This window comes from Hetaerina americana, unplaced genomic scaffold, assembly GCF_022747635.1.
Source record: "Hetaerina americana unplaced genomic scaffold, ioHetAmer1.1.p SCAF_1, whole genome shotgun sequence".
In the NCBI taxonomy this organism is placed as follows: domain Eukaryota; kingdom Metazoa; phylum Arthropoda; class Insecta; order Odonata; family Calopterygidae; genus Hetaerina; species Hetaerina americana.
Window position 1 is genome coordinate 35650625 of NW_027286069.1, and position 25087 is coordinate 35675711.

General features: G+C 41.9%; 1 protein-coding gene across 1 annotated transcript in view; it reads right to left on the reverse strand.

The window, feature by feature from the left end:
• The window catches only part of LOC139697398 (ADAMTS-like protein 4), a 139765-nt gene that overhangs the window by 13567 nt on the left and 101111 nt on the right, over positions 1–25087 (reverse strand). Inside the window, exons 8-11 of the mRNA XM_071596082.1 lie at positions 24491–24713; positions 21918–22100; positions 7792–7992; positions 6649–6828 (exon numbers count right to left, since the gene is read on the reverse strand). Of these exons, the coding sequence (XP_071452183.1) occupies positions 6649–6828; positions 7792–7992; positions 21918–22100; positions 24491–24713 (787 nt within the window). The remainder of the gene's footprint in view (positions 1–6648; positions 6829–7791; positions 7993–21917; positions 22101–24490; positions 24714–25087) is intronic.

The window sequence follows — 25087 nt, forward strand, 5'->3', positions numbered from 1 at the left end:
TTTGTAATATAGAAAGATATTCTCATTATCCTTTTTCCAAAGTTTTACATTTTCCACTTGCTCTCTAGATCGATGATGCCGTAGTTATGGTTGGGCGTATGACGCACAAAATAATATTTGCTAGGGCCACCGAGTTAACACATACGAACCTATGAGTATGTTACATTGAGTGGGTCACCGCAAGATCGGCATCCTGGAACTTTTCAAGTGGAAATGTATGCATTTGAAGCCTTGCTAATCCAAATTCCAGCGAAACAGATTCCATTTAACTGATGCAGATTTTTTTCATCCCGTTTTTAAATCAAAAGTAATTAAAGGCTCGGCAGACAGAAGCTCTGAATTACCATTGAATGTGCAAATAAAACAGTTGGGATTGAAATAAAAGGGAAAATGTATTTTTAGTTCCATCAAAGTGGACTTCATTAATTTTTTTTCATAGAACTCATTAAAATTCATGGATATGAGGGAAATGAGAATTTACGAATTAAATTTGGATCATTTTCACGAAATTCTCAATTAGTTTGAAGCTGCAAATGATGATCGCTGTTCATGAACACACGCAGTTAATATCATGACACCAGCATAATAGACTTTCTAATGGGAAGAGAAAAATTTCACTCTGATAACGCCCTTTTTCCAATTATCAATAGCCGGGTAATGAACTTCACAAAATCTCACCAATCTCATAAAGTCTGTCATTAATGATGGCTTTGTTAAAACTGATTTATAACTGATGGTACGACGATTTATTTGCTTTAAATTAAGACACTAGGATCATTTAAGTTGAGCTAGTTTTATGGGTTAGTCTTCCCTCTCCAAGGGCTGATATCGATCATATGGCGAGAGGGATGTTTTCAGACGACTTACTGAACCCCAACAAGGAGTCCTATAGAAAGCACCCAAGTACAGTACACCTTCCCTCGTACGGAACATTAAACTGCAATCCCTTAGCTGCGGTCCATAAAATTTCTTGCTAATTATGATGTAACCGAGGGGTTTTGTTTCGCAGTAGTAGTGGTTTTTTGGGGAGGCGACCGACAGCTAAGGTCATTTGCGCCATAGGGGATGGACAGGAAAGGATGAAGGGTGGAGAGAAACCCGGCGTCGGCATTAGCCTACTCTTTACGAAAGGCGCCAAGGGGTCCGCAGTTTAACGTCCCATCCGACGGACGGCGTACTCACTCAAAGTGCCCTCCACAAAGCACCTCAAGTAGGGATCGAGATACCTCTGAAAAATATTCAACACCGCCGGGATTTGAACCCGCGCCCTCAGGGTGGGAAGCCAGTACGTTAGCCCCCGCACCATCTCGACCCCCTTTTGTTTCGCTTTATCTTTCTCATGACTACTTTGGAACTCCAGCATATTCATCAACTAAAATTTCCTAAAGTTTCTCGCGCTCTTCACAGGATGCGACGCCATGCACCACGACCTCTTCTCGGGTAACAGACGAAAACCAAATTTTTTTCGCTCGCCAATAAACAACTCCCCATCCCGTTATAATGAAAATCACGAGTTGCTGAAAATGCAATGAAAAATCAGTGAATTTTGAAAAGTGAATGGGGAAGAGGGGAGTCGAAATTTCGCCGCTAATGGGCATGGGTGCAGCCATTCGAGATCGCGCGAACGGTAGATATTTCTAAAAGTCTCTTTTTTAATAGTTGAATCCCATGATAAAAAATAAAAAGTGAAAAATGACGACAAGCACTAGAAGAACAGAATGGAATTCAATTGATAAACTGGTGGAAGGGCTCTCTCAGTTTGGAAGCGGCATGAGAGGCGACGGAAAAAACGAAGGAAGGGCGCCCTTGAGTGCCACTCAAAGAGGATTTCATCAGAAAGTGCGGACTGACGGCCAAAAACATAAGTCAAGAAACTAGGAAGCACTTCATGAGTGAAATAGTCCAGTAAATATCTCTACGCATAGGTATTAACGGAGGACGCTGGTAGCGGCAGAAAATATGTGAACATTCATAATCATTTGAAGTGCAGACCTGAGAGAGACTGATAAATATCAAAAGATCAATTGGAAGAATCGAAATGCTAATGAGGAAACATTGCAAAGAACAGGAGAAGGAAGAATTTATCGATAGAAGTGATGGTTAGATGACAGTGGCTCGCGTTAATAAGAAAAATTGGTTTATAGAACAAATTTCAAAGCAAAGCTGAAGACGGTTGCTGAGTGAAAGAAGGGGAAAAACTATCGAGAAAGTATCCGAATCGGGGTAAAAGGCAGCTAATGGAGGGACGCGAGTGTTAAAAAATACCAAAAAAAGGCAGAAGAAGCTAGTTGATAGAAGAAACTATTGGAGGGAAGTGATTACTACCCACTGAGGACAAGGAAAACCTTTTATTAAAAAAATAGCAACGGGGAAATTTAACAACTCCGTTCCAGGAGCACAAGACATATGCCCCATCACCTTTAAAATCAGCATTACTATCTAAAAACAATAAAATGATGCTAGTACACCGGTCGAATTTCTTATTCTCATTAAATATCCATAATGTGCTCTTCTTGTTCATGTCCCTATTACCTCAGTTATAAACTTCCTTCAGACGCTTTTCTCCTATTTTAATGACAACAGTCTGGGTATGACTACTATTTACCCCTTCAAGCTCTTATGCCTCAAACTAGGATGCATCCTTGATGATTTCGTACCAATTTTTCCTGAATGATACTTACTTATCTCGCTATTCGCAATTATATTCATTAAATGCCCAATTCATCAAATACCTTAAGGATTCGGGCGTTCAATCTTCACTTCAATTTTTTCCATGTAATTTGCACGGATGCCACGTCTCTCATCCGCATAAGAGTTTATTTTCAGTACTTTTGTGAATATTTTACATAGCTTTGTATAAAAAACTCTCTTACACAAGGTACGAGCTGCAGCTGACGTAGCTACTCCTTCTGGGAAGACTTTTGGTTGTTCATTTTCGCTCAGTGTCTCTATCGAGTTTCTCAACGATGGGAATACTACCTTATACACCAGGTGGGGAAAGCATTTTCCGTTAACTCATAGCTTTAGTGTAATGCTTTTCTAGCATAATTTTTGAGAATCTATATCTTCGACTGTTTTCTTTTGCCCAGATACACTGTTCAACACCAACAATCAGCCTTATTTCCAATTGAAAAACATTAGAATATCATAATACTGACTCATCCTTGCTCATTCCCTAAAAAAGTTTGCAAAAACCTATGAATTAGCACAGTATTATTCTTTTGCATTTATCATGTCTGAAGATTTTACGACTTCATGATATTTTTAGTAGGAGGAGAATTTATAATGGAGGTTACTTTGGACTGTGGGGAGGTTTTATCTAAATCCCAGTGTTTGTCGAGAGCTCGGACAGTTTCATCGGAAAATAATGAAAAATTCATTTTTCCAATCTCCAATAATATATAAAATATTTTTGAAAAATCATGTTCGATGATCATCTCAGATTTCCATTTGATGGAAAAGAATACAAATGATAATTTAAAAATAAGCCTTATTTAACTAAGCAGCAATCCAGTCCAAATGAGAAGTATTTCCCAAATATTTGACAATTTGCCTTTGTCTTTCATCCTCGTTTGACGCATATAAGCATGACCATACTTAAGGAACACATAGTGACTTCAATAAGATGGAAAAGTTTGTAAGTGCGGGTAATGCACCACTCTGGGTAGCTAATGGGAGACTGTTAACTGGGGGAATTCGATAATTCCTTTTGGGTCGAGGTCAGCGAGGAAAAAAGGGGCCGAATTGTGGGTTTAGGTGGGTTTCGCGCGCGAAAGTAAAAAACCCCGCACGATATTATCTCGGCAAGCGACCCCATAGTGAAAGCGTCCTGCGACTCTCCCCCGAAACACCTCCGCCCATTGCCGCGCAGTACGGCATTAACGACAAACGGTGCACGGTTCCCGGGACTTTCAAATTTTCCGTCTCCGCGCGGGCATGAGAGACCCCGTTCTCCCCTCGGAAACCTACGCCCTCCCCACCCATGACATTTCGATAAAGACACGAGGGCCTCTTCATCTTTCTTCTCCCCTATCAGCGGCAGCCCAGGCGACTGCGGACGAAGCCGGCGCGGATTAACGGCGGGGGGAGTGAGTAGGGTGTCGCCGTCACGTCGACCCGGGTGAAGAGCGTATCCTCTGACGGTGTTTTCAAGGGATATATGTATACCATACATGTATGCATAAAGGAGGAGGAGCCAACGCTCCCTGAATAATGCATTAGCGTCGTCAACATCACCATTACGCTTTTCGGGGTCAGTCGGTCAAAGCACGATCGAGCGATGGGGTGATTAATGGTTTTGCTCCGCTGGTTTTGTTTTGTTCCTGCCGGGGTCCGTAATGGCAGAAAAAAAGCCTGCTACCCTTTGCCGAAAGGGGGCTCCGCGTTTTAAATTTTGCATACATTTCCATACAGTGCACACAGCCGTGCGCCCAGTCAGGCTTCCGTCGGAATCCATATTAACACAATTAGCCTCCCGGGACTAAACGGTTTTATTGGGCCGAACTGGGATTATTCCGCGGAAATTGAAAAACATTTACAAAATTCCCATCAATGAGCAGAGCTAAAACACCTCTTGAAATACACTCAAACGGGAATTGCATAAAAGCTTCCCATAAAAATATGGAAGGGTTAAATTTTCGAACGAGGGCACAAGATTTTAACTTGATTAGTGAGGTAAAGGCTAGTATCGCTGACCCCGTCCGCTCACGCTTAATAACACGCTCATAGACTCATTCTGAGGGCCTTGAGTTCGATTGCCGCTTAGGGAATGATTTTCGCGCCGCTGTGTTATTGATTTTATACTGTTCCTAATTCATGACACGAACTTCTCCGCCAAGGCTCTTAAAGACTGATTGATTTTCCACCCATGGTTTATTTGGCCATGCGCATAAATTTCCAAGAGGCACCCAAAAAATAATGTTTGGAAATTCTAATACTATTCTCATTTTCCTTCACTAGTAAAGACATACGAGAATTTATGACCAGCATGGGGGAAATGGTGAGGTAAGTGTTTCCTGGCGTTGAATTATCCCGGGGCGTAAGGCTTTTAAACAACCACTATTCAAGTGGTAAAGAGATGTTTCTGAAACTTCAGAGAACCATGAAGAAAAGATTGAAGTGAATGTTTCCAACTTTCGAATGTGATCCCTCCGTTGTCCTACACGCTATTGTCTTTTCTCAGGAAAATGGTGTAATTAATGGGATCGCTGTCTCCAAGTTCGTACCTATGCATTGCCCGAGAGCATGAGGAAGGAGTTTATAAAAAAATCAACATGGGCATCTTCATTCTTTTTAATATTTAATATTTTTTACCGTAGACGTCGAGGAGCTGAAATACGGTGGCTTGCTGCTAGACAAACCATGGACATCCATGAGAAGTTCGGTCAAGATAGGTGAGAGGGTTTAGGTCACCCCAAAATCATGGGTGAATAATATCACGCGTTTAAAATTTGCGGTAAAATTCCCTGTTATTCACTGCATTATAAAAAAGAACAAAGAATCCTGAAAAATCAATTATAAATGTGGAAGGGGTCTATGGATACCCGCAGACAAAAACGGGAGTGGCCACCGGACGGCTCTGGTCATTAGTGGAGGGCTGGCGGGCGAATAATTTAGCCCGAAGACTGGCGACGGAGGAGGGTGAGAGCTGCTGTAGAACGCTCCTGAGCCTCGTGCCGTAATGAGCGAGGGAGTTCCTCAGGCAACCGCGAAAAATAAGTTACGCCTTGATAATAATTATTTTATAGGGCGCGTATTTGTGTGCCGAGTAGGCAGAGCATTCGACGGCTCACTTTGAGGACCAGGGCTCAGATCACGGTTGATGCCTTCAACCAAGACACCATCTAAAATCCCTTGAGGTGTACTTTTCTGATTACTACGACTTCATGCGAGACCGAAAGGCGATTCTTGGAAAGGAACTGCCCCCACTACCGTGAATGTGCGTATACCAGCGATGGGTGAGAGCTCTACCTATCAAATCAACCGTAGGGTTGATTACTTTGATTTGATATTTTTTTTAGTCACCTTTTATATTTGTATATCCTGCAAAACTTTTTACGAATAATGACTCCACTAGACATCAATACCCTATGAAGAAGGCCCAAGATATGGTTACTCATTTTGTGGGAGGAGTGACACGAGCCATAGTGACGAGAGGACGGGCGTTATTTGGATAACCGTGACTTCACGTGGTAGGAACGATTAGAAATCACCGCCAATAACGCGCCCCATTATATTAACAATGTAGATTCTACTCAGTGACTGACAAAAATCAACCATATGTCTTTCCTCATCTATGCAGTAAAATTTGTCCCTTGAAAATACAGATGATCTCTGGCTGTCCAAAGAGTCTTCAGACAGCTGGGGAAACGCGAGCATCTTCATTTCGGACGAATCATCTTAATCGCCACGCTAAGCTTGAGATTCCACGCAGAGTGACATCACGTATGCGAGAGGTCCCGCTCTTACATGAAAGCATGGGGCCTTGGAGTTGTGGGTGGAAAGGACAGCCAAAACTTAGCGCGACGTCATTCATTGGCAGGCCGGACACGCCTACATCTTACCCCGCAAGCCGCTAAGAGGGTGGATTTTTGATGGCGGGTAGGGGATGTTCGAGGGTCACCGGAAGAGATTAGTGGCACCTCTCACCTGCCCCCACTCTGTCGTGTACCACTCAGGGCCGCACGGCTTGCCCTCGCACGGCTTCTCCGACTCCGGCTTGAGGGAGTGCGGGCAGTCCGAGTCGGTGGTCACCCGGAACAGGCCGTGCAGGAAGGACACGCAGATCACATCCCTCGTCTGCCGCCCGGGGCCGCACTGGGCAGAGCACTGCAAGGAGGAGAGCGGTGGTCAAAGGGGTCGTGAAGGAGTATCACATTTAGAGGGGAAAATTTCAAGTTCCTCAAAGGTCATAACATCTTGATTAAAATATGCATCCAGTATGCATCAACGTTAGAAAAATTTTTTCCGTCATGCTCTTTCATACGATTTGAAATTTATTTACCGAGCAAATATTATGGAAGAGATCGGCGTCAGTTATACATAGATATTCAGTTAAATTAATGTCTATTACTACAGGTTAGTTTACCATACATGGGCATAATTAAAAAAAATGTTTGGAATTTAATGACTTGCGAAACATAGTAGGTTATAGGAATAATATCGTGTGTGAATAAGCTAATATTGCTGGAACATTGTGTCCCAAAATGACATCAATAATATTTTTCACATGGTGCGAAAATATCTGGTGAGGATATATTAATTATTTGCGACCGTACTTTTACGATTAAGCAGTGATGAAAATTTATAGTTGACTCAAAAAAGTAATTACAGTTGCCCAAAATACGAGAAATTTTGGATGAAAATATAATATACACACATATACACATATTAAATTCGATTACTCAGGTAAACTAAATCGCTTCTCGCCCTATTTTGCATCCCGTAAGGGAAATACCCGTAAATTTGACGACTTCCAAATATGCCTCCTGACTACTTCGGAAAGCAATTTTTTTCAAATAAAAATAAAATCATAAGAGCACACATATTACAATCATGATTATTATATGACAATAACATCAACTGTGGAATTCCCCATTCAAAAAACAATTAAGTGATTCCCGATTCATTGAAAAAGAATTAATTTTTTTACACACTGCTCACATTCAACACATATTTCCGAGCTTTAACCAAATTAGTCCCACGATGCACATTTGCGACAACATCGAAACAAGGAGATTTATTGGTGGCGGCGGGATTCGCGCCCCTTGGGCATGCCTTGGACTCACTCACCTGCCCCCACTTGCCGGCAAACCACTTGCCGCTGCATTGCTTGTCGCTGGAGCAGGCGCGACTCATGTCGGGCCGCGCTGTTGGGTCGCAAGTCCCCTCCGACCCCACGAGGGACAGGTCGGATCCCAAGCTACTGCTGCCACCGCCGGCGGAGCAGTGAACCTTCCTCGTCTGCACTCCCGTTCCGCAATCCTCCGAGCACTGTTTGGAGAGGGGGGAGGGAGGTGGAGAGAGAGAAATCCATGGCATTTATCAGTGGAGACGAAGGGCACCCCCGATGAACTGAAAGGTTTCCCAAGAGTCCCACATAAACCTATTCTCAAGTATGCAGAAATTTCAGCAAGACATAAATCGATTCATTTCCTGTAATTTATTTCCCGAAGGCAACGGACGAACGAAATATACCAACAACACTCAGAGCTGCATCCTTGAGTTGTATACGTCACGAAAATCATTCCGGACAAAAAAACCGGCACGAGTGTCCGGCTCCATCACTCCATCGAGACCATCGATTAACTTATCAAGTCAGTTCTCTTAAGAAATCAATAACTAATTATGAAGAATAATTATTTTCAACCCACAAGGAACGTAGCCAAAAATTTACTCCTAAGACATTAATAATGACTAGGAAAACATTCCGCCAAATGAATTACGTAAACTGCCTTAAATATAATTCTTAGTATGTAGACAAATATACTTTCCTCATAAACTATGTTACTCTATGGAGGGTTAGCACCCAAATATTTATAAAATACTCAGCCTCTAAAAGTTGACCCAATAGTCAGGTGCTGTTTAGCACGTATACTAAACTCCCTTAGCAGAAATTGGATAAAATGTGTACCGATAAGCGTGATATCGTGGAACAACAACATGATGATGCAATCACAAAATAAATATATTTAATTTTATCCGATTCTCTTTCGCTACTGCGCCACACGTTTACACGATCTTTAAGGCCAATATTAGAGAAAGACGCCGCTCAAGCGATAAAACAAGTCGCTCAATAATTAAACATTGGTGGACCGAACGGAATGCATTTTGTGATAAAATTCACTATAACAATTTTCACTCAAATGAGTTAACGCTCTTTAAAAAATTCCAATAAAAAACGCCATGCTCTGCATTGAATTAATTTCTCAAAAGAATTATTTTTCAACGAAAAATGCTGATTTGCACAGGAATAGCTTTGGATGGAGGTTTCTGGTATCACTGCATAATAGTACATGCTGGATCTAATGAGCCTTAAGAGCATAAATAATCATCAATCGCTTTATATGGCAGAGTACCGGTTAAATAACCCATAGCAGGAGAGTGTTTTCATTTCACGCTATTTAGGCCGCTTTTGAAATAATTGGAAAAAAAGTTGGGGTCGATGGCAGAAAATTTCAATAAAGGAAAAGGATAAACAGCAAACCAAGAAGAAAAGGTAAGCTTCCTAGATTTGTAAAATATTATCACGGGAATAAAGTAAGTGTTTAGTTGAGCTTTTAAAGTGTGATTTTTTTACTCGAACTAGTAGATTTGAACTCTTCTAAGCAGGGGGAGTGAAAGTCAAAACAGTATGGGCAAAATTAATGAAAACAGGAAAATATTTTCTCTTCCTTCCGGTAAATACATGCAATTGTTAGTCACACCGTGAAAACCAAAGTTTCTACACGCAAGAAACGCTCTAGCGCCCGAAATTTCATCGAAACATTTTTGCTTGCCGTTTCATTTGTACCTTCATGATTTTTCTCATGCACGAAATTTGAGACTAGTGTTCTAATACCCCTTCCACGCGGCCACGTTGTGGGAAGCAGTGCACAATACCGAATTATGTGTTATTAAGAAATATGAGAAGCTCTTATTCCAGGCCGACGGTTTTGGGTCGATATGTCACTGGATGCCAGATTATATAGTATGATATCCACGTTACCATTTTCCCGCCACCCATGCTATCAAATGAAACACGATTCATAAAAAGTTTTTGCGCATTACATAAATCATATCTAAATTCTCTATTGTGAACTGACAGAGGCAGTTAGTTACATTGTTATTAGAATGGCTCACAGATGAATGAAAATAACTTAGCTGGCATTATCTATATTTTTAACAGGAATATTATATTAGAGGAACATATCATACTGCCAGTTGGAGAGGGAAAGCGTTATTTGAAGTCATGAAGAAAAATATAGAAGAGGTTGTAGATAAAGTAGATAATATGTTGGACTAGGAAGGATCTCCAAGGAATCTTCCTAGTCAGATACATTACGAGTCCACTGAAATGAGGGATGCAAATTTTGTGTATAGTAAAAAGGCCACATTTATAGCGTGCGAAAAATGCATGGGGCCCATTCTTTTTGGTAGAAATTGTTAGTTAAGGAATGCGATGCAGCTCGAAGAAATTTTGAGCAAGGCTAAATTTGTGAAAAATAAACTGAGTATTACTCTGCAGTAAGAACAAAAGAACGAATCTCGTAATATATAATCCCAACCCAGGGAGCAATAGAGTATCTAGAAGAGATTAAAATAGAGATGGGAAAATACACAGGACGAACGTGACAGAAGAATAGCAGAATTAAAAGAAAGATCAAATAAAAATTAATTAATATGTACAAAAATTGGGTTTTTGCGATTATTGAAGGATTATTCAAAGAACTTGAAAGTGGCACGACGTGGGAGTACTGATGTATGTAGGGATTCATAATTAAGTATGCTAGGGAAAGCCAGCATTCACAAATATACAGGAAACTTTAACAACTATGAGCATAAACATGGAATTATGAAAATATTTGCTAATTGTTTAGTGTGGAAGGTTTTTCTAAATACCTGAAACACAGAAATGCTTGGAGGCAAAACTTGAAGTGAAAACTGTGATTTAACACAGCCACAGTAGTAATTACGAACCTCTACACGAATCTACGAGTTTCAGCATCAATTGGAACAACGAATCAGTATTTTCGAAGTATCGATCTTATCCCTTTCCATAATTCCGCTCAATATCCCTCAATGTTTCTCCCTATGACGGGAATGCCTTTTTAGTTGAGATGACATAAAACATGTACTCGGAATACTTAAGAGTTGGGTCACACAATCTGCAAAGAGGAATATCATTGGCGGGGTACATATGCTGTAGGGAAAGAAGCGTGGCACGCTAACCGGAAGCATGACCGTCGTCGCCACCGGCATCGCTAATGTATTTTTTTTCAACCTGACCTTTTGAGAAGGAGAGCTTGGAGAAGACTTCGCCTTCCTTCCCGACCGGCACATATGAGTAAGACCTCTGACAGGACCGACCCCTCCCACCCTTAAAAAACTCTAGTATTAGATCGATGATCACGGGAGTCCGCCTCAACCCCTCACTCTGCATTATCCCGACCCCCAGAGCCTCGACCGCCACGAAGGCGAAGCCCGCGTGAAACGGCCGTCCGGTCGAAAGAAGTCTCGCCCGCGGTGAAAAGAGGTTTGTCGCCTCCCCTCCCACCGCCCTCTTCCTTTTTCATCCCATTCCCTCCAGGTTCCCTCCCCGGACCCCCAGCGACGCCGAGACGACGACGCCTGCACGCAACCTCGCGTGGTTTGGGGTCGATCGGAGTGGGGGCGGGGGAGAATAGGGCGAGGAGGGCGAAAGGCGGAGTGTCCAGGGAAGTTGGGCGAGGAGGTGATGCAACGGGGACATCGCCACGGCTGCCAACCTCGATACTTTCGCAGGATCGTGACCTTTCAAATCCGTGAGACCTGGCGTCTGCACCCCCTAGGTGCTCCGTTTTGACTCCCTCATCCAGAGAAATACAACCCTTCCGCATGCCCGCATTGCCAACGGACTTGCCCTCGAAGAGTGCCGGAGTGAGCTCAGCGGTGAACCCATTCGCAACGGAGTCTCGTGCAATTCACGCTCGGTCGCCATTGGCCAGGGCGAGTTGCCCCGCATTGCGTGGCCAACAAAGGTCGAACGAATCACCCTAGTTCGTTCGACTCGAGTTTCCGAGAATCGCTCCTTAACGAACACACGCTGACAACCGGACCCCGAACGTGCATAAGCTGTCAATGGCGCGCGCTCCATTAAACGCGGGCTTACCCCTCGTGGATCACGCGAGAGAATCGGCCGCGTAAGGCATGTGCTTGAAACCCGCTGAATCCTCCATACTCGTCCATACATGCGTCATATTCGAGAGAGGGATTTCGATTCTGAGACACTCGGCTCGAACAAAGGTGACTTGACTCTACTGACTCTGCAATTTGGTTACCGTGACTCTTGACCCCCCACATCACCCCAGCGCCATTCATTCACGTACAAGCGAGTCGTCCGTGCCACTTCCATATTTCTCTTCCCCCTTTCGTGATCTCTCATTGGGTCTTCTACGAATGACACAGAAAGGAGTCGTCCTTTGGAGGACATGCACCTACACGCGCTGGAGAATTGCCAGCTTGTGATTTTCCATTATACTTCATGAAAATGGGACAGAGGTTAAGGGAGGTTAGATTAAAGACAGGATTCCCAGAGAGCCAAGGAATTGCCATAATTGCTAAGGACACACAAGGATGAGAGGTATGAGATGACGTCAAACAATGAAACAAACGAAGTTAATGAGACTGTAGGGAATTAGAAAGGCTAAAGTAAGCATTCCAGTAGGAAGGCATAGTGCAGGTAGTTAAATATTATTTTGGGTGGCAATGGAAGAGAGAAGGCATTGGAGAAGAACCCAAAATATTTCGAAATGAAACTTCACAAAGACGAAAAAAACGTTATGCTTTTACCTAAATATATGCAAAACTTTTAATTTACTCTACGGTATGAAAGGCACTGGATTAAGAGTGGAGCTTTTAAAGATATCGACATTAAAAATATTAGCTGTTGAATAAATTATTATTCTAATTTGAACATTTCGGTTATTTAAATTGGCAAAGTAAACCTGAGAAGTGAACCCAATAAGTCAGAACCTTTCGCATTACAATATATATTGATTGAATTCTACGACTGTGGCAATACACATAACAAAGCTTTGCTTTTACGACTGATTCCCAAACCACGTCTGGAAGTATTCCTCATGAACCTTTCCCTTTACCACCGCAATTAATTAAGTACTCGCCCTAAGTAATATCTTCGCGATATCAGTAAAGAAGGGTTTCTCTGCCGGATCTCATGCACTAGACCTGTCTTCGTCCGAAGAAATATCCTATTGTGTCGGGTGTTATCGCTTAGATCCGGTTGGGAATGAAATGATCACGTAGGGTCGCCTGCTACGCGAACAAAACCTACATTCAGTGAAAATTAATGTAAGCACTATTTTGCAGACCTGAGTTTTCCACGATAACATAGCTAGTGGTGATCAAAGCGGACTTGCATCCAACCAATCGTAAACAGCGTTAAGGACTAAGCACTCGCTACCGACTGACCAACGCAGCTGTTATTTCCCAAGCCAATCTAATAACGAAGGAATTTAGGACAACAGAATTGGGATGGCGTGAAACGGCAAATTTTCGCCAGCCAAGTTAAATAAATATTTTTTTACTTGAAAGCTAAATGGAAACCATTTTTTTCCATGAGAAATATTCAATTAACTCCTTCCAGTTTTAAATTTCGATCGAAAATGTGTAAAAAATTAGTTCATACGATGGTATTTCTTGAGGTTGAAATTTTATCGTAGACAACCTAAATCTCTGATGGATAACGTCATGCTTACGCCTGGGGAGAAGTGTTCACGCAATTAAATACAGAAAAAACGAATTAGTAACTTATATAAATGTAAAGAGCATACCCAAAATAAAACACAAAGAATTATCATTTAATCGAGATAATGTTTCGCGAAAAAACGTATTGTGTACATAAATAAATGTTAACGTTTGTTTAGGTATTCAATAGAAAATCCTATAGAATAACAGAACACTCTTAAAGATAAGAAATAACCTAAGAGAAAAAAATCAAGGAATTACTTTCATATCATATGTTAAATATAACATCTGACTTCTACGATTTCAATGGAAAGAATACCAAATTACCAGAGGTGGGTTTAACTCAATGTAATATAATTCTTCGGAAAAAATCTGCGTGAAGTACTGCAAAGGGACGTTAGTAAAATTGCGGATTGGGTGATAATTAATTGCATGGATATTAATGCTATCAAATGCAAATCCATCAATTTTAGTAACAAGGTGTGACGTTGTGATTGGCGCAGCTTCACTTGCCCAGTTCGAATACGCGCGCCCCTCTCGCGAGCCGTAGAACGGCGGGGGGCTATCTGTTGGCGCCGACAACGTATGTAAGAAAAAAGAAGAGCGGGGCGCGCCGCGCGCGGAGAGTGCCGGCCAACACGTGGTAAGGAGAGTTCGTTGTGAGACGTCCGAGAGAGAAGGTCGTGTGCTATCATCGTCGAGTCACCGACAGCCTGCGAACACCGGTGGTGCGCGTGCCAGCAACCGACCTCGCCGTGTGGGCCCCCCGCAGGCCCCGACCGGAACATCGGGAGCCAGCAGTCGACAGCGAGGCGGCCATCTTCGGCTGCAGCCGAGCGGCCACCCAACATCGTGGCCCAGCAGGCGTCGGCACCGCGCGTCATGTTTGCTTGGGAGCGCCCACACCTTTTCTTGTGATAATAAATAGTTCTTATGAAGTTTACTCGTCGGAGTCCATTTTTATGCGCCTCCTTGCGTCCCTCGTGATTTCAGCTGAAGAGCCGCAGCCCACCCCGGGGCACATAAAAGGTGAGCGAGCCCTCCCCTGGGACGAGGAGTGTGATGGGCCAGGTGACAGCCAGCGGCGTGACTCTGCGGCTAGCCATGCGGCTAGCCTGGCGCCCTCAAAACAAGTAGAGTCGCGGCCTCCCTTGTCTCGCGGTATCGGGGAAAATTTATCTATAAATTAAATACCGCGTCACAAAGGTAAATAGAAGCAATAGGGACGACAAATTCTCGGTAAATGTCATTCCTAGAAGTAATCGCTGTAAATAATTAGGTGTATATTTAACCAAGGATTTAGGGTGGGGGCTAAACGCAGAATACATTGTTAAGAAAGCTTTCAAAACTCTGCATTGGGTGATATAACCTCAAAGGGAGCATTAGAGCAGCTAAGGATGAGGCGTATAATACCCTAGTAAGACCAATTTTAGAGTACTCATCACCTGTATGGGACCCGCAGGAAGGAGGGCGTATTACCAACCTGGAGAAGGTACAAAGAAAGGCTGCCAGATATGTACTGGGGAAGCATAAGAGGATTGAAAGTGTGACTGAAATGTTAAAAACGCTGGGCTGGGAACCTTTACGAAGTAGAAGAAATATAAGCAGACTTTGTGGAATGTTCCGCATTCTGAAGGGAGAGAAAGCTTGGAGAGAACCGAGGAAAGAGGCGGGAAATCCTGATTTTATAGGGAGGATTGATCACAAATTCAAGGTAAAATGCCGGGCATAAAGAACAAATAAAAAAATGTTAATTTCTTAGTAAAACAATTGCTGATTGGAACAGTTTACCAGCAAAACTATTCGAGCCCTTTCCTAACAGGGTAAATACTTATAACAAAAGATGTGAGCAATTTATATAAAAATTTGATTGATATTCTGTATGAAATTGTATGTAACAGCTTAATTTTAACTTTTTCTTTTTGATTGATGATTCCTTTTTCAAAAGTGTTACGTTTTTTTCTGACTGATTTTATTTATTATCTTTTGTGATATTGATTGGATTTGAAATGTCATGGTTTTCCTAAGGAAAGGTGGATTGTAACACTTGGGATTTGTATGCCACCTGAAAGGGTCTTATTTGCTTATTTGCGTTTTAAAAATAATAATAACAACAACAAGTAAACTTCCAGTCGAAGCGATATAAAGCTATGCTTCTAGTGCTCTTCGAAATTAGCGAATGGAATCCCCGAGAAATCTTTCTCTACCGCGAGATTCGAGCCCAGGATTCTGGCCTGAGATTACAGTGAACTGAGAAAACGGAAAAAAATAACGTTCGGAGGGATTAAGGGGGAGAGAGGTGCAATCACTCCTGTTGCTGGTGTAACCGCTTACTGCGCTCCCCAGGAATATGGAAAAGACCCTGGAGGACCAAAGTAATCGAGTAACTTAATACGCTAAATCCGAGGATTTGGCAAAAGCGGAAATTCATCCCTTCCTCTACGCCACCGCAGAGGAAAAAAAACATATAATCCGAAGAAACGAAATTTTTCTTTGCGGAGACGTCTTCCTTTGTACCGTTTCCTAAAAACCTTGTGTGCTTTAAGTCTGCAAAGTCGAGGAAGGAATGAGTCGGGTGCACGACAGAGAAAACCGGCGCCTTATTTTCAGTGCGATTTAATAATACTTGACTTTATGCTAATGAGATTATGTTATCATTGTGCCCCTTGCCAGTGGCCCGAGTGAATTGCACCCGCGGCTTTCGTATTGTTTTCCACCCACCGACCTCCCTCCCTCGAGCCCGACACCGCCTCCGTTCTCGGAGATAGCGAGCAACGCGGTGAATTTATTCCTCCCCGAAGTCACCCTAAACTCTCCCCACACCCAGTCCATCTCAAAATCCTGGCTGAGCTGTCTCGCATCCACCCTTTCCCTCAAACTCTCAGCTTTGCTCTCAATCCTTCAAAACACTCCACCCCTTCCAATGATTTAGCCGCCTCTACTTTGTGACTTCAGCCTGCCCGGCGTGCTCCCCTGTTTTAACTTTCTAAAGGAGGCCGTGAAATCTCTGAAAATCAAAAATGTCAACTCTCGCAAAGAGCACGGGGTTTTCTAAGGGACACAATAAACAAGACCTCAACTTCGCCGTGCAAAGCCGAGATTAAAGAACGGAAAATATGGTGTGGTAAATGCTAAATAAACACCAAATCCGAGGTAGGCCCGAGCGAGAGAGAAGTACATATTTATTTAAACAGTAAAGCAATTTACTGTTTCAATTATAGCGCCCGCATCACCTCATAAATATCCTGAATGCAGCTGTGACGAGAGCCCTCGGTACACTGGTGTCATAAATATTAGCAACGGATACGAGGCCCTATGAATTTTTTTTATGCAACACAAATATAAAAATGATATCGATATGGGCCACAATTTTGACTTCAGGCTTAATCAAATTAAAAATAAATTGATAGGGAATGCTCACAAATAAAATATTGAAGTTCTCCGTGGATAGGAAAATCAGGGTACGATAGTTTGACGGGGTGCATGGGGACATGCAGCAAATTGGAGTTCGGTAAACAGAGGTGCCAATTAGGAGAGCCTTCAAATACATGGTTGCAACTATTACGGGTTTTTGAGATAAAACGCATTCCAGGATTCAAAATCAAATGGACAGAGGAGATCACAGAGCAAGAATATGAAGATCAAAGTATAAAGATCAAAACTGTAAAATACTGAGTCGCATTAATATAATCCACAATCGGCCGAAACGGAAAGAAAAAAAATACTAAATTCCCATTGACCAAAGTAGTTGAAATAGGTTGGTCTCAATGGAAAAAGAACCGCATTTTATAAAAAAATCAATTGAAACTTAGCTCTACAAAGTTGGAGAACTGCTATATGAATGCAAAACTTTTCTCTCGCAATTTTCCCAAAAACTGAGAATACCCTGACTACACAGAATGTAATAAAAAAACTACAAGCTTACCATGATTTTATTATTAGCCTCTGACAAGGGCCATTCCATTGAAAATACATTTTATGTTTAGTCCCCAACTGATTTAAAATTTAGATTTTATAAACATATTCACTACGTACTTAATGGAAATATGTTTTTATTACATGTGAGGCTTAACTTAAATTTATTATAGCATTATTTCATCTGCAATAAATGCATGTATTTGATAATAAATACAATCGCAGGTTTAACTTCATGAAAATATTTCGTATTGTAAACGACACAGAAAAACACCAGTAAATTCCGCTATCTTTTCACCAACAGGGTAGTGTCGAAACACGCCAAATAGTCTCTATTTTTCCCAAAAAGGCCGAGGGATTCATTACCCAGTTCGTGATAGCAAAAGGTTATCGCAAATTACAATTGTTTCTTTATACTTTTTGAAATATCCAATGGTTATATTTTCAGGATGTTGTAAGATACTTAAGGCCCTTTTTTCTTTTTTCTCCTATTTCCCAGAACGAGCAAAACAATTATTTTTCAAAGCATAGTTTTGTATTAAGGGAGGATAATAAAAGTGGCTTTAAAAAGAAAACCATGTGATTATCTGCAACTCAATTACGACCTACACTTCGTAAAAGTTTGTCTGGGATAAAAACGAGTTCACACTATTCTTAAGTAATCCTCAGGCAGTTCAAATCGGCACTCAATGCATAAAATAAACAATAACGGTCCACAAAGATGAAACATGACTTCAAAATGAATGATAGCTTTATTAAATCTCAAAACGTCTATGATGAAATGTGTCAACGAATCAGTTAGACAAACCATGAGAGTGAAAAAAACATTTCACTTCATGTCACTTCATGTCACTTCATAAGTTAATTGGAATTACGTACATTGCATCAATAATGAAAGAACTTAATAGAAACCATTGTTTACCATTCTAAAACAATAATAACTAAGTCCATTAGACGCCACAATGATGCAACGGATTTTGAAATCAATCTCAGTGAACTCAAACAAATTAAATTCCATAATCTCCTTCGCGGTTGTTTAGCGCCCGCTCTCGAGTTTCAGTCGATAAATTTGATCCAGCAGGAGACCTTCTTTCCCACGCATTCCAGCTCCAACAGTCGATAGCCTTCCGTAAAACCCGCATTTTTTTGATGAAGTTTTGTGGAAATCCCGTCCCCTGGTTTCCGAAAGGCGACTGGAGAACATGAAAACGGAAATTAATCGGAGTCTGACCAATAAAGAACGGCCCATATTCGCGTGCCGGTGGGAGGGTGAGGCTGAATGACCCGAGCGTGACGCTTGACCCGTGGAAGGGATTGTGGGGCGCGTGCGGAAAGGGGAGAGGGATGGGAGGGAAGGGGGATGGGCGAAGAATAAGGGAAACGAGTCAATAAGGGCTAACTTCTCTTATCGATCAGTGCGGACGGAGTGGAGAGAACGGGAGAGAGAGAGAGAGAGAGAGAGAGAGAGAAGGGTAAGGTTTCTTGAGGCATTCCCACAAGGTGAGGCCGACGACGGGTGATGATTTGCCGCATTTTTTCTCCTTCTCTTTTTGATTTTATATTTTCTCTCGAGAAAAAAAATCTCTTCCCCCCCTCGATCCTTTGGGACAAGGGCCGTGACCGGCTGGAAGTGAGAGAGAAGAGGGCGGAGGAGGTCAGGGAAAGGAAAGAAAAGAAGGGAAAAATAAAATCGGAGGAATGTTTTTCGTCCATCCTCACGCGACCAGTTATGAAGACGCACAAAGAGTGAGAACTGTGAGAAAGTGGATCCAGAGGAATGGAACGAGGAAGCTGGAAGGTGGTGCTTTTTCATTTTCCTCACAGAACCTCAGAAAACATTACTTGGTGTCAAAGACCTAGATTTTCAACTTTTAGCCGACACACAGTGGAGTTTGCTTGAGTTTCAAGTAAGCCGTTGTGGCAGTACCCAAGGACTAGATGACTAAACCACTAGAAGCCCCGGTCACCTCCCAGTGGATTACAGCCTTGAAAAAAATGGGTCTTGAATAATCTGTTTCCATCGGGGATAAAAACGAAGTGAAAGGTTTGAAGTCGCTGCTGTAAATTGGGGCCATCGATTCATTCCGAGTGGAATTTCCAAAACTTTTTTATTCCACATAAAATATTTTATAGGTCACCCTGAATGTCATTATTAGGTAAAACTATGAACAAACGTGTTCCTTAAAAACGGAGTGTGCATATAAAAAATATTTTTTTAACCATTTTAACTCGATGTTTAGTGGAAAATTTCGGGTGGTGGAGTGTAAACATTTTCTTGTGGAATAACCAAGTTCAACCCATTCAATTCCCATGAAAAATAGGCTTCGTTGAAGCCCGAGAGAGACTCTTTTTCATTAACTTAATCGTTCTTTTCCTAGACATTTTCTAATTGCCTGTTTAGATGGAGGAACGTATATCTCAATACTCGGTGAATTTACAACATACATTATAGATTCGTAGGTAATGATTATTTTTTTATGAATTCTAATTTCCAAAGGCCTGCGAAGTTAATTACAATTCCTTCAACAAAATACATTCATGGAAATAATGGGATATGGATTATCGACTCAAAGTCTTTCAGGTGACGTAAATCATTTAAGCTGCATTACCAAATGTAAAATAAAGTTGGTGAGCTTATATTACCATCTGCCTATTTCGCCTTAAGGTTCATTTCTTCCCTTCAAGCATATTGTATTTTTCTCTGTCATTAAGTTATAGCGACCCTTGAACTCCATGAAAGGAGATAAATGAACTTATTTAAAATTCGAAAATGAAATTAAGAAACTGATATTATTAATGCTGATGCCGAGATATTATTTCCAATTCAGAATAAATAGAAATGAATGTTAATTTCAACGACAAGGTAAAATTATACTGAATTATTAAGCGCGATTGTAATCATAAAGACGGAAAATTTAAATACAAAAATATTTTTTCTCGGTTTGTCGAGATAAAATATCCTATATTATTCAGTGAAGAGAGATGACAAAAGAGTATGTTCCTTGGTCGTAAATTGGTCGCCAGGATCCAGTAAGTGTGTTCTTTTATTCTTAATCCCCTGCCTACATCTATCACTTTTCTCCTCCGCTGCTGTCAAGAGCCCGTCCATCACAAAACCTTCGCCCTTGACCCAGTCACTCTTTCTTCCTTCGACTCACGTTCGACGACGGGCGACGAGACCTCCAACCATTGACACGCAATGAAGCAATCCGCGGTGGAGTAAGAGCCCAAGATTGACTCGTCTCTAGTTGGAGGGGCGGAGGTGGGTGGATTGGCTCGGACAGGGCTAATCAAAGCGTGTGACGGGCGGGTCAAGTGGCGTCCACAATTATGTCCAACTCCCCCCAGTGCAGTCGCCAGCGACGCTTTCCCACGGACTCGGCCGGACACTTGGCCGGGACGACTTGCCGGGGGAAGGGAAACGCCGGCGCCGAGTGCTCAAATGAATATTTCCGTGGGCGCGCACTCCGGAGAAGATAAAATCTCATATTCTAAGGAATTGTCCGTGGTGATCCTCTTCACTGTTTGGCGACCCGCGACCGCCTTTACTTTCCAAATTCGCCCACTCCCCCTGATCCCCAAGCACCCAAAGGTAAATGCTCGTCCATTCACATCGCACTATTTGACGAGAAATTTTGGAATACATTCCATTTTCGCCATCAAAGGAGGCGAGGAAACGGTATGCTTAAAGCTTCCCAACGACGGTAAGTCCACATTATCTAAAAGAAGAAAAAAGTCTTCCATTGTCATCGGTTCAAACGTGAGGAAGCGTTGGTCTTCATCCAGGTATTCAAGATTGATGGGAGTATAGCCAACAATAATCGTTTTAAAATTCCGGTAGAAGTTCAAAGATACGACAGGAGTAGAAATAATAATAAGTTGTAATTACGCAGCAGAATATAATAGGTCGTAAATACGCCGCAGAATAGTGAAAATATTGTTTTATATAATATTAAATAAAATATTATGTCACCCATTCATTAGTTTCCAATCATGGTAATGATAACCTAAGCATCATAAAAATTCATAAAATTCGCAGTGGCAGTGCTGCTTGAATTTAGGGATAATCAACCCAAACCTATTTGATACCATTTAATCATGCAAATTATATTTCTGTGGATTTTCTGACAGCTAATGACGACAGGGAAAGAAACGAATTTTCATCAATTTCTACGCAGAAGAGAAAATCTTATTGGGTATACTCTATGCCATTATTAAGAGATTCGCAGGAGAAAGAATGGCTGAGAAGATCACAAACACAAGCAACGATAGGCTGCAATAGACTTCTTCACATGGATAAAAGGAACAAGAGAGCAAGGAGGTTCGAAGAATTGGAGAGCCTATCTGAGAAGAACTCGCAGTGGGGGGAAGGGGCAATCTTCGAAATGCCAATGATAAAATCAAGAGGCTATTTTGACTTCCATGACAATAAGTTCAATATTCAGACGCAACAAACAGCCTCACAAGAACTAACGCATCACTCACTTGCGTTAGAACATCTCTGTGAACGACTTTTTTCTTCCATCGTCTCCTGTTCCTCCAGAATCCGTTTTGCTCACCTGTTGGGACCACTCGGTGACGAACCATGTGTTGGGAGTGCACGGGCCCATGTCGCACACGTCCTCCTGCAGTGGCTTCTCGTCCATGGGACAGTGGGCGGCGCCAGGGGCGGCCTCAGCTCCGTCAGGGCCCACGCAGCGCACCGCCCGGGACCTCAGACCCTTGCCGCACTGAGAGGAGCACTGGGGATGGGGCAAGAGAGCAGAGTGAAGTGAAACACTGAAAACAGGCTAGGTTGCGCACTCATGAGCTGGCCTAAAGAACTAAAATATCACCTACTGAAATTAGTAAGTGAACGACTTCTGTTTGTGATAAAAAAGGATTGATAACCAAGCTGGAAATTGATATATCACTCGTAATAGTTCAGGGAACTAAAATTTATTTCACGTGAATGCTGTTTCCGTGACAAATTTTCGGACGCAGCCAAAAAATGTTTCCACTATTTTTGCATATTTATAAACGGCATAAAATAAAATTATAGATTATAGTAATTAAAATGTAATGTCTTCATGTATATGTGTCTGAAAAGCAAACTTGGAGTAATTACCTTATTACCAGAAAACTGTTCACAGCTATGCCGAAATAAAAGAATTGCGAAAAGATTATTGGCATATGGCCACCATTATAAATCAGGTTTATACTTCCAAATACTGAATATTCGTCCAAGATGAAAACAAAAACTTTTTTGAAATTTGAATAAAGAACTACACCAAAAAATTAATTTAAATACATTGTAAAGGCATAGCAAAAAGAATAATTGAAATTAAGCTATATAAGTAGATCCATGTATTGAAATAAGAGCATGAAAATTTTAAATGCACTCTCGGATGACAATGACAGTAATGAATACGTATTTAAAGAAATTAAAATAGAATTAGTTTATACGGAAGTAATAAAATAAGACTATGAAAGAATGCCTATGAGGTTGCCCATGAAATTTCTTATCACCCACCAAAATTAAATAAAGAATCTTTTCCACAGGCAATAATTCATGAGAAACGCCTAAGCGTTCAAAAGGAAATAAAGACGGATTAAACCATCCTAAAAAAAGTTAGACGCATTTCACATGAAGCGGGAAAGGATGTGAAAGAAATCGTGTAGCGCTATGATTTAAATCCAGAAATGAAGCCTTCATCAACGGCACACGCGCCACAAAGCCGTCAAATGCGTGTGAAAGGCAATAAAAGTAAAATGCTTATCCATAATTTGAATTCGCGTTCGCTGCAATTTCGCAGGCTTTCACATTGCTCGTCATTCTTGCTTGAAATTTAGGTCATCCGATATCTGGAGAGCGTGGTGCTCGATATATGATCGTCGCCAGTTCCCGTTAATAATAAGGCGTCAAAAATATTGTATGGGTCGCATCCCCCAGCAGGTATTTGATGAATATGTATTTTGCGGATGAGTTTTGTTTTATTGATATTAGGCATTCAAGAAAAAAAACAGAAATTGAAATAATTTTAAATGTATTTTGACTCTAATAATTTTGTTAAGTCAACAGCGATGCCCAACATATTTCCATTCTATATTATTATTCCATATACGATTATGTACGAAATTAAATTGTGTATTCACGCCTTGCCCGAATTAAATAAAAATCTTTTTCATTAAAAAAGGACTGTTCTCGTGATTCACTGATGGAAGGAAGGCCATTATGAGATCGTAACGTAATCACAATCAAGCTATTGCATTAGCGTGGTAGTAACAATATTAATTCCGGTAAATTTGTGCTATCAAATATGTCCAAAACTCCCAGATAAGTCTGTTATCACTGTACATGCTAATAAAAAAGATGACTGTTGTCCTCCCCCCTAGTAGTCTGCCATTAACTTCAGTCATGCTCGGCTCAGGATCCATGGGAGTTAACATCTGTCTCCACTCCACAACTTCCAAGAGAACCATTTCGAGGATTATACGTGAAGAGTTGAGAGAGCATAAACTTAGCACTTATCTCCAAAGTCGTGCCTAACATGCCATCATCTTTACTACATGGATATAAATAACTTTGAAAGGCAGTTTATCGGCTGAAACACAGTACGCTTTAACAATGGTACGTATATTGATTGTGGCATCATTTTTTTCACAAATTTTCCACACCTAGTAAAACACACAAATTACATTTTAGAATTTCCATGACAGGGCGACCATCTCAACCGGTTTCCCTCCGAGAATACGTGCAAATACAAAAAAATGTAATTGCAAGTATTCCATAATTCAATAAGCAATCATATAATAATTATCACACCCACTATGACATATACTATAAAACTATAAATTGACTTGTAATGCCAATTCGTCCCACTTAGAATGATCACGGGAATCTTAAAATTCGGCTGTCATAACCTTCACCCGAAGAGACAAACTGATCAATTATTCCAAGGAAACAGACCATGGATGTCAAACAGGAACAAGGATGTCCTCCCTTCTCTCCCCTTGTGGTTATGACATAACTTATGGGCGAACTCCCCCCCCCCTCCCGGAGGTCATCGTCTCCGAACCTCGACTGAAGAAAAGGTCACGGTGTTTGAGCGGGTTGGTGGGAGGGAGCACTTAAGGATACAGCGCTACTTACCGGTCCCCACTCCCCGGTGACCCATCTCCTTGCGTGGCACGAGAGCGGCGGGTTGGGGCACGGCCGGGATCGGGGAAGCGACGAGGGCGGGGAGAGGCAGGCACCCTCGGCGACTCGCATGCGCAGCGTGGGCGAGATCTCCTGCTGGCACCACACGTCTCGCGTCTGCATGCCGCCACCGCCGCAGCTGACGGAGCACGGGCCCCAGTCGCCGGCCACCCACCTAAGCCAATGGCATCGAAATCAATCCAAATGAAGCCTCGTGTATTGAAAAGGCCGACGTTCTTGAAGTATGCGGGCATGACGACAAACCCCGAGGGGATCAAAAGACAGAAATGATCCTGGAGGGGGGGGGGGGCGCTCCGACACATCCCTCTCCTCGACACGTTGCCGTAATTTTCCGTGCGGGGTACGCATGCCTTTTTTTGTCTGAAGACCCTGATGGAATAATTGGCGTTTGTCACAGTCTAAGAGACAAACGATACATTCTCCGATTTAGGCCGATATTGTTTCGGCGTTCTCATTAATCTGTGTCCTTGGAATATGGAATATTACCCGATTTTTCATCGAAAACCTTTCTCGTGCCTATTTAATGAG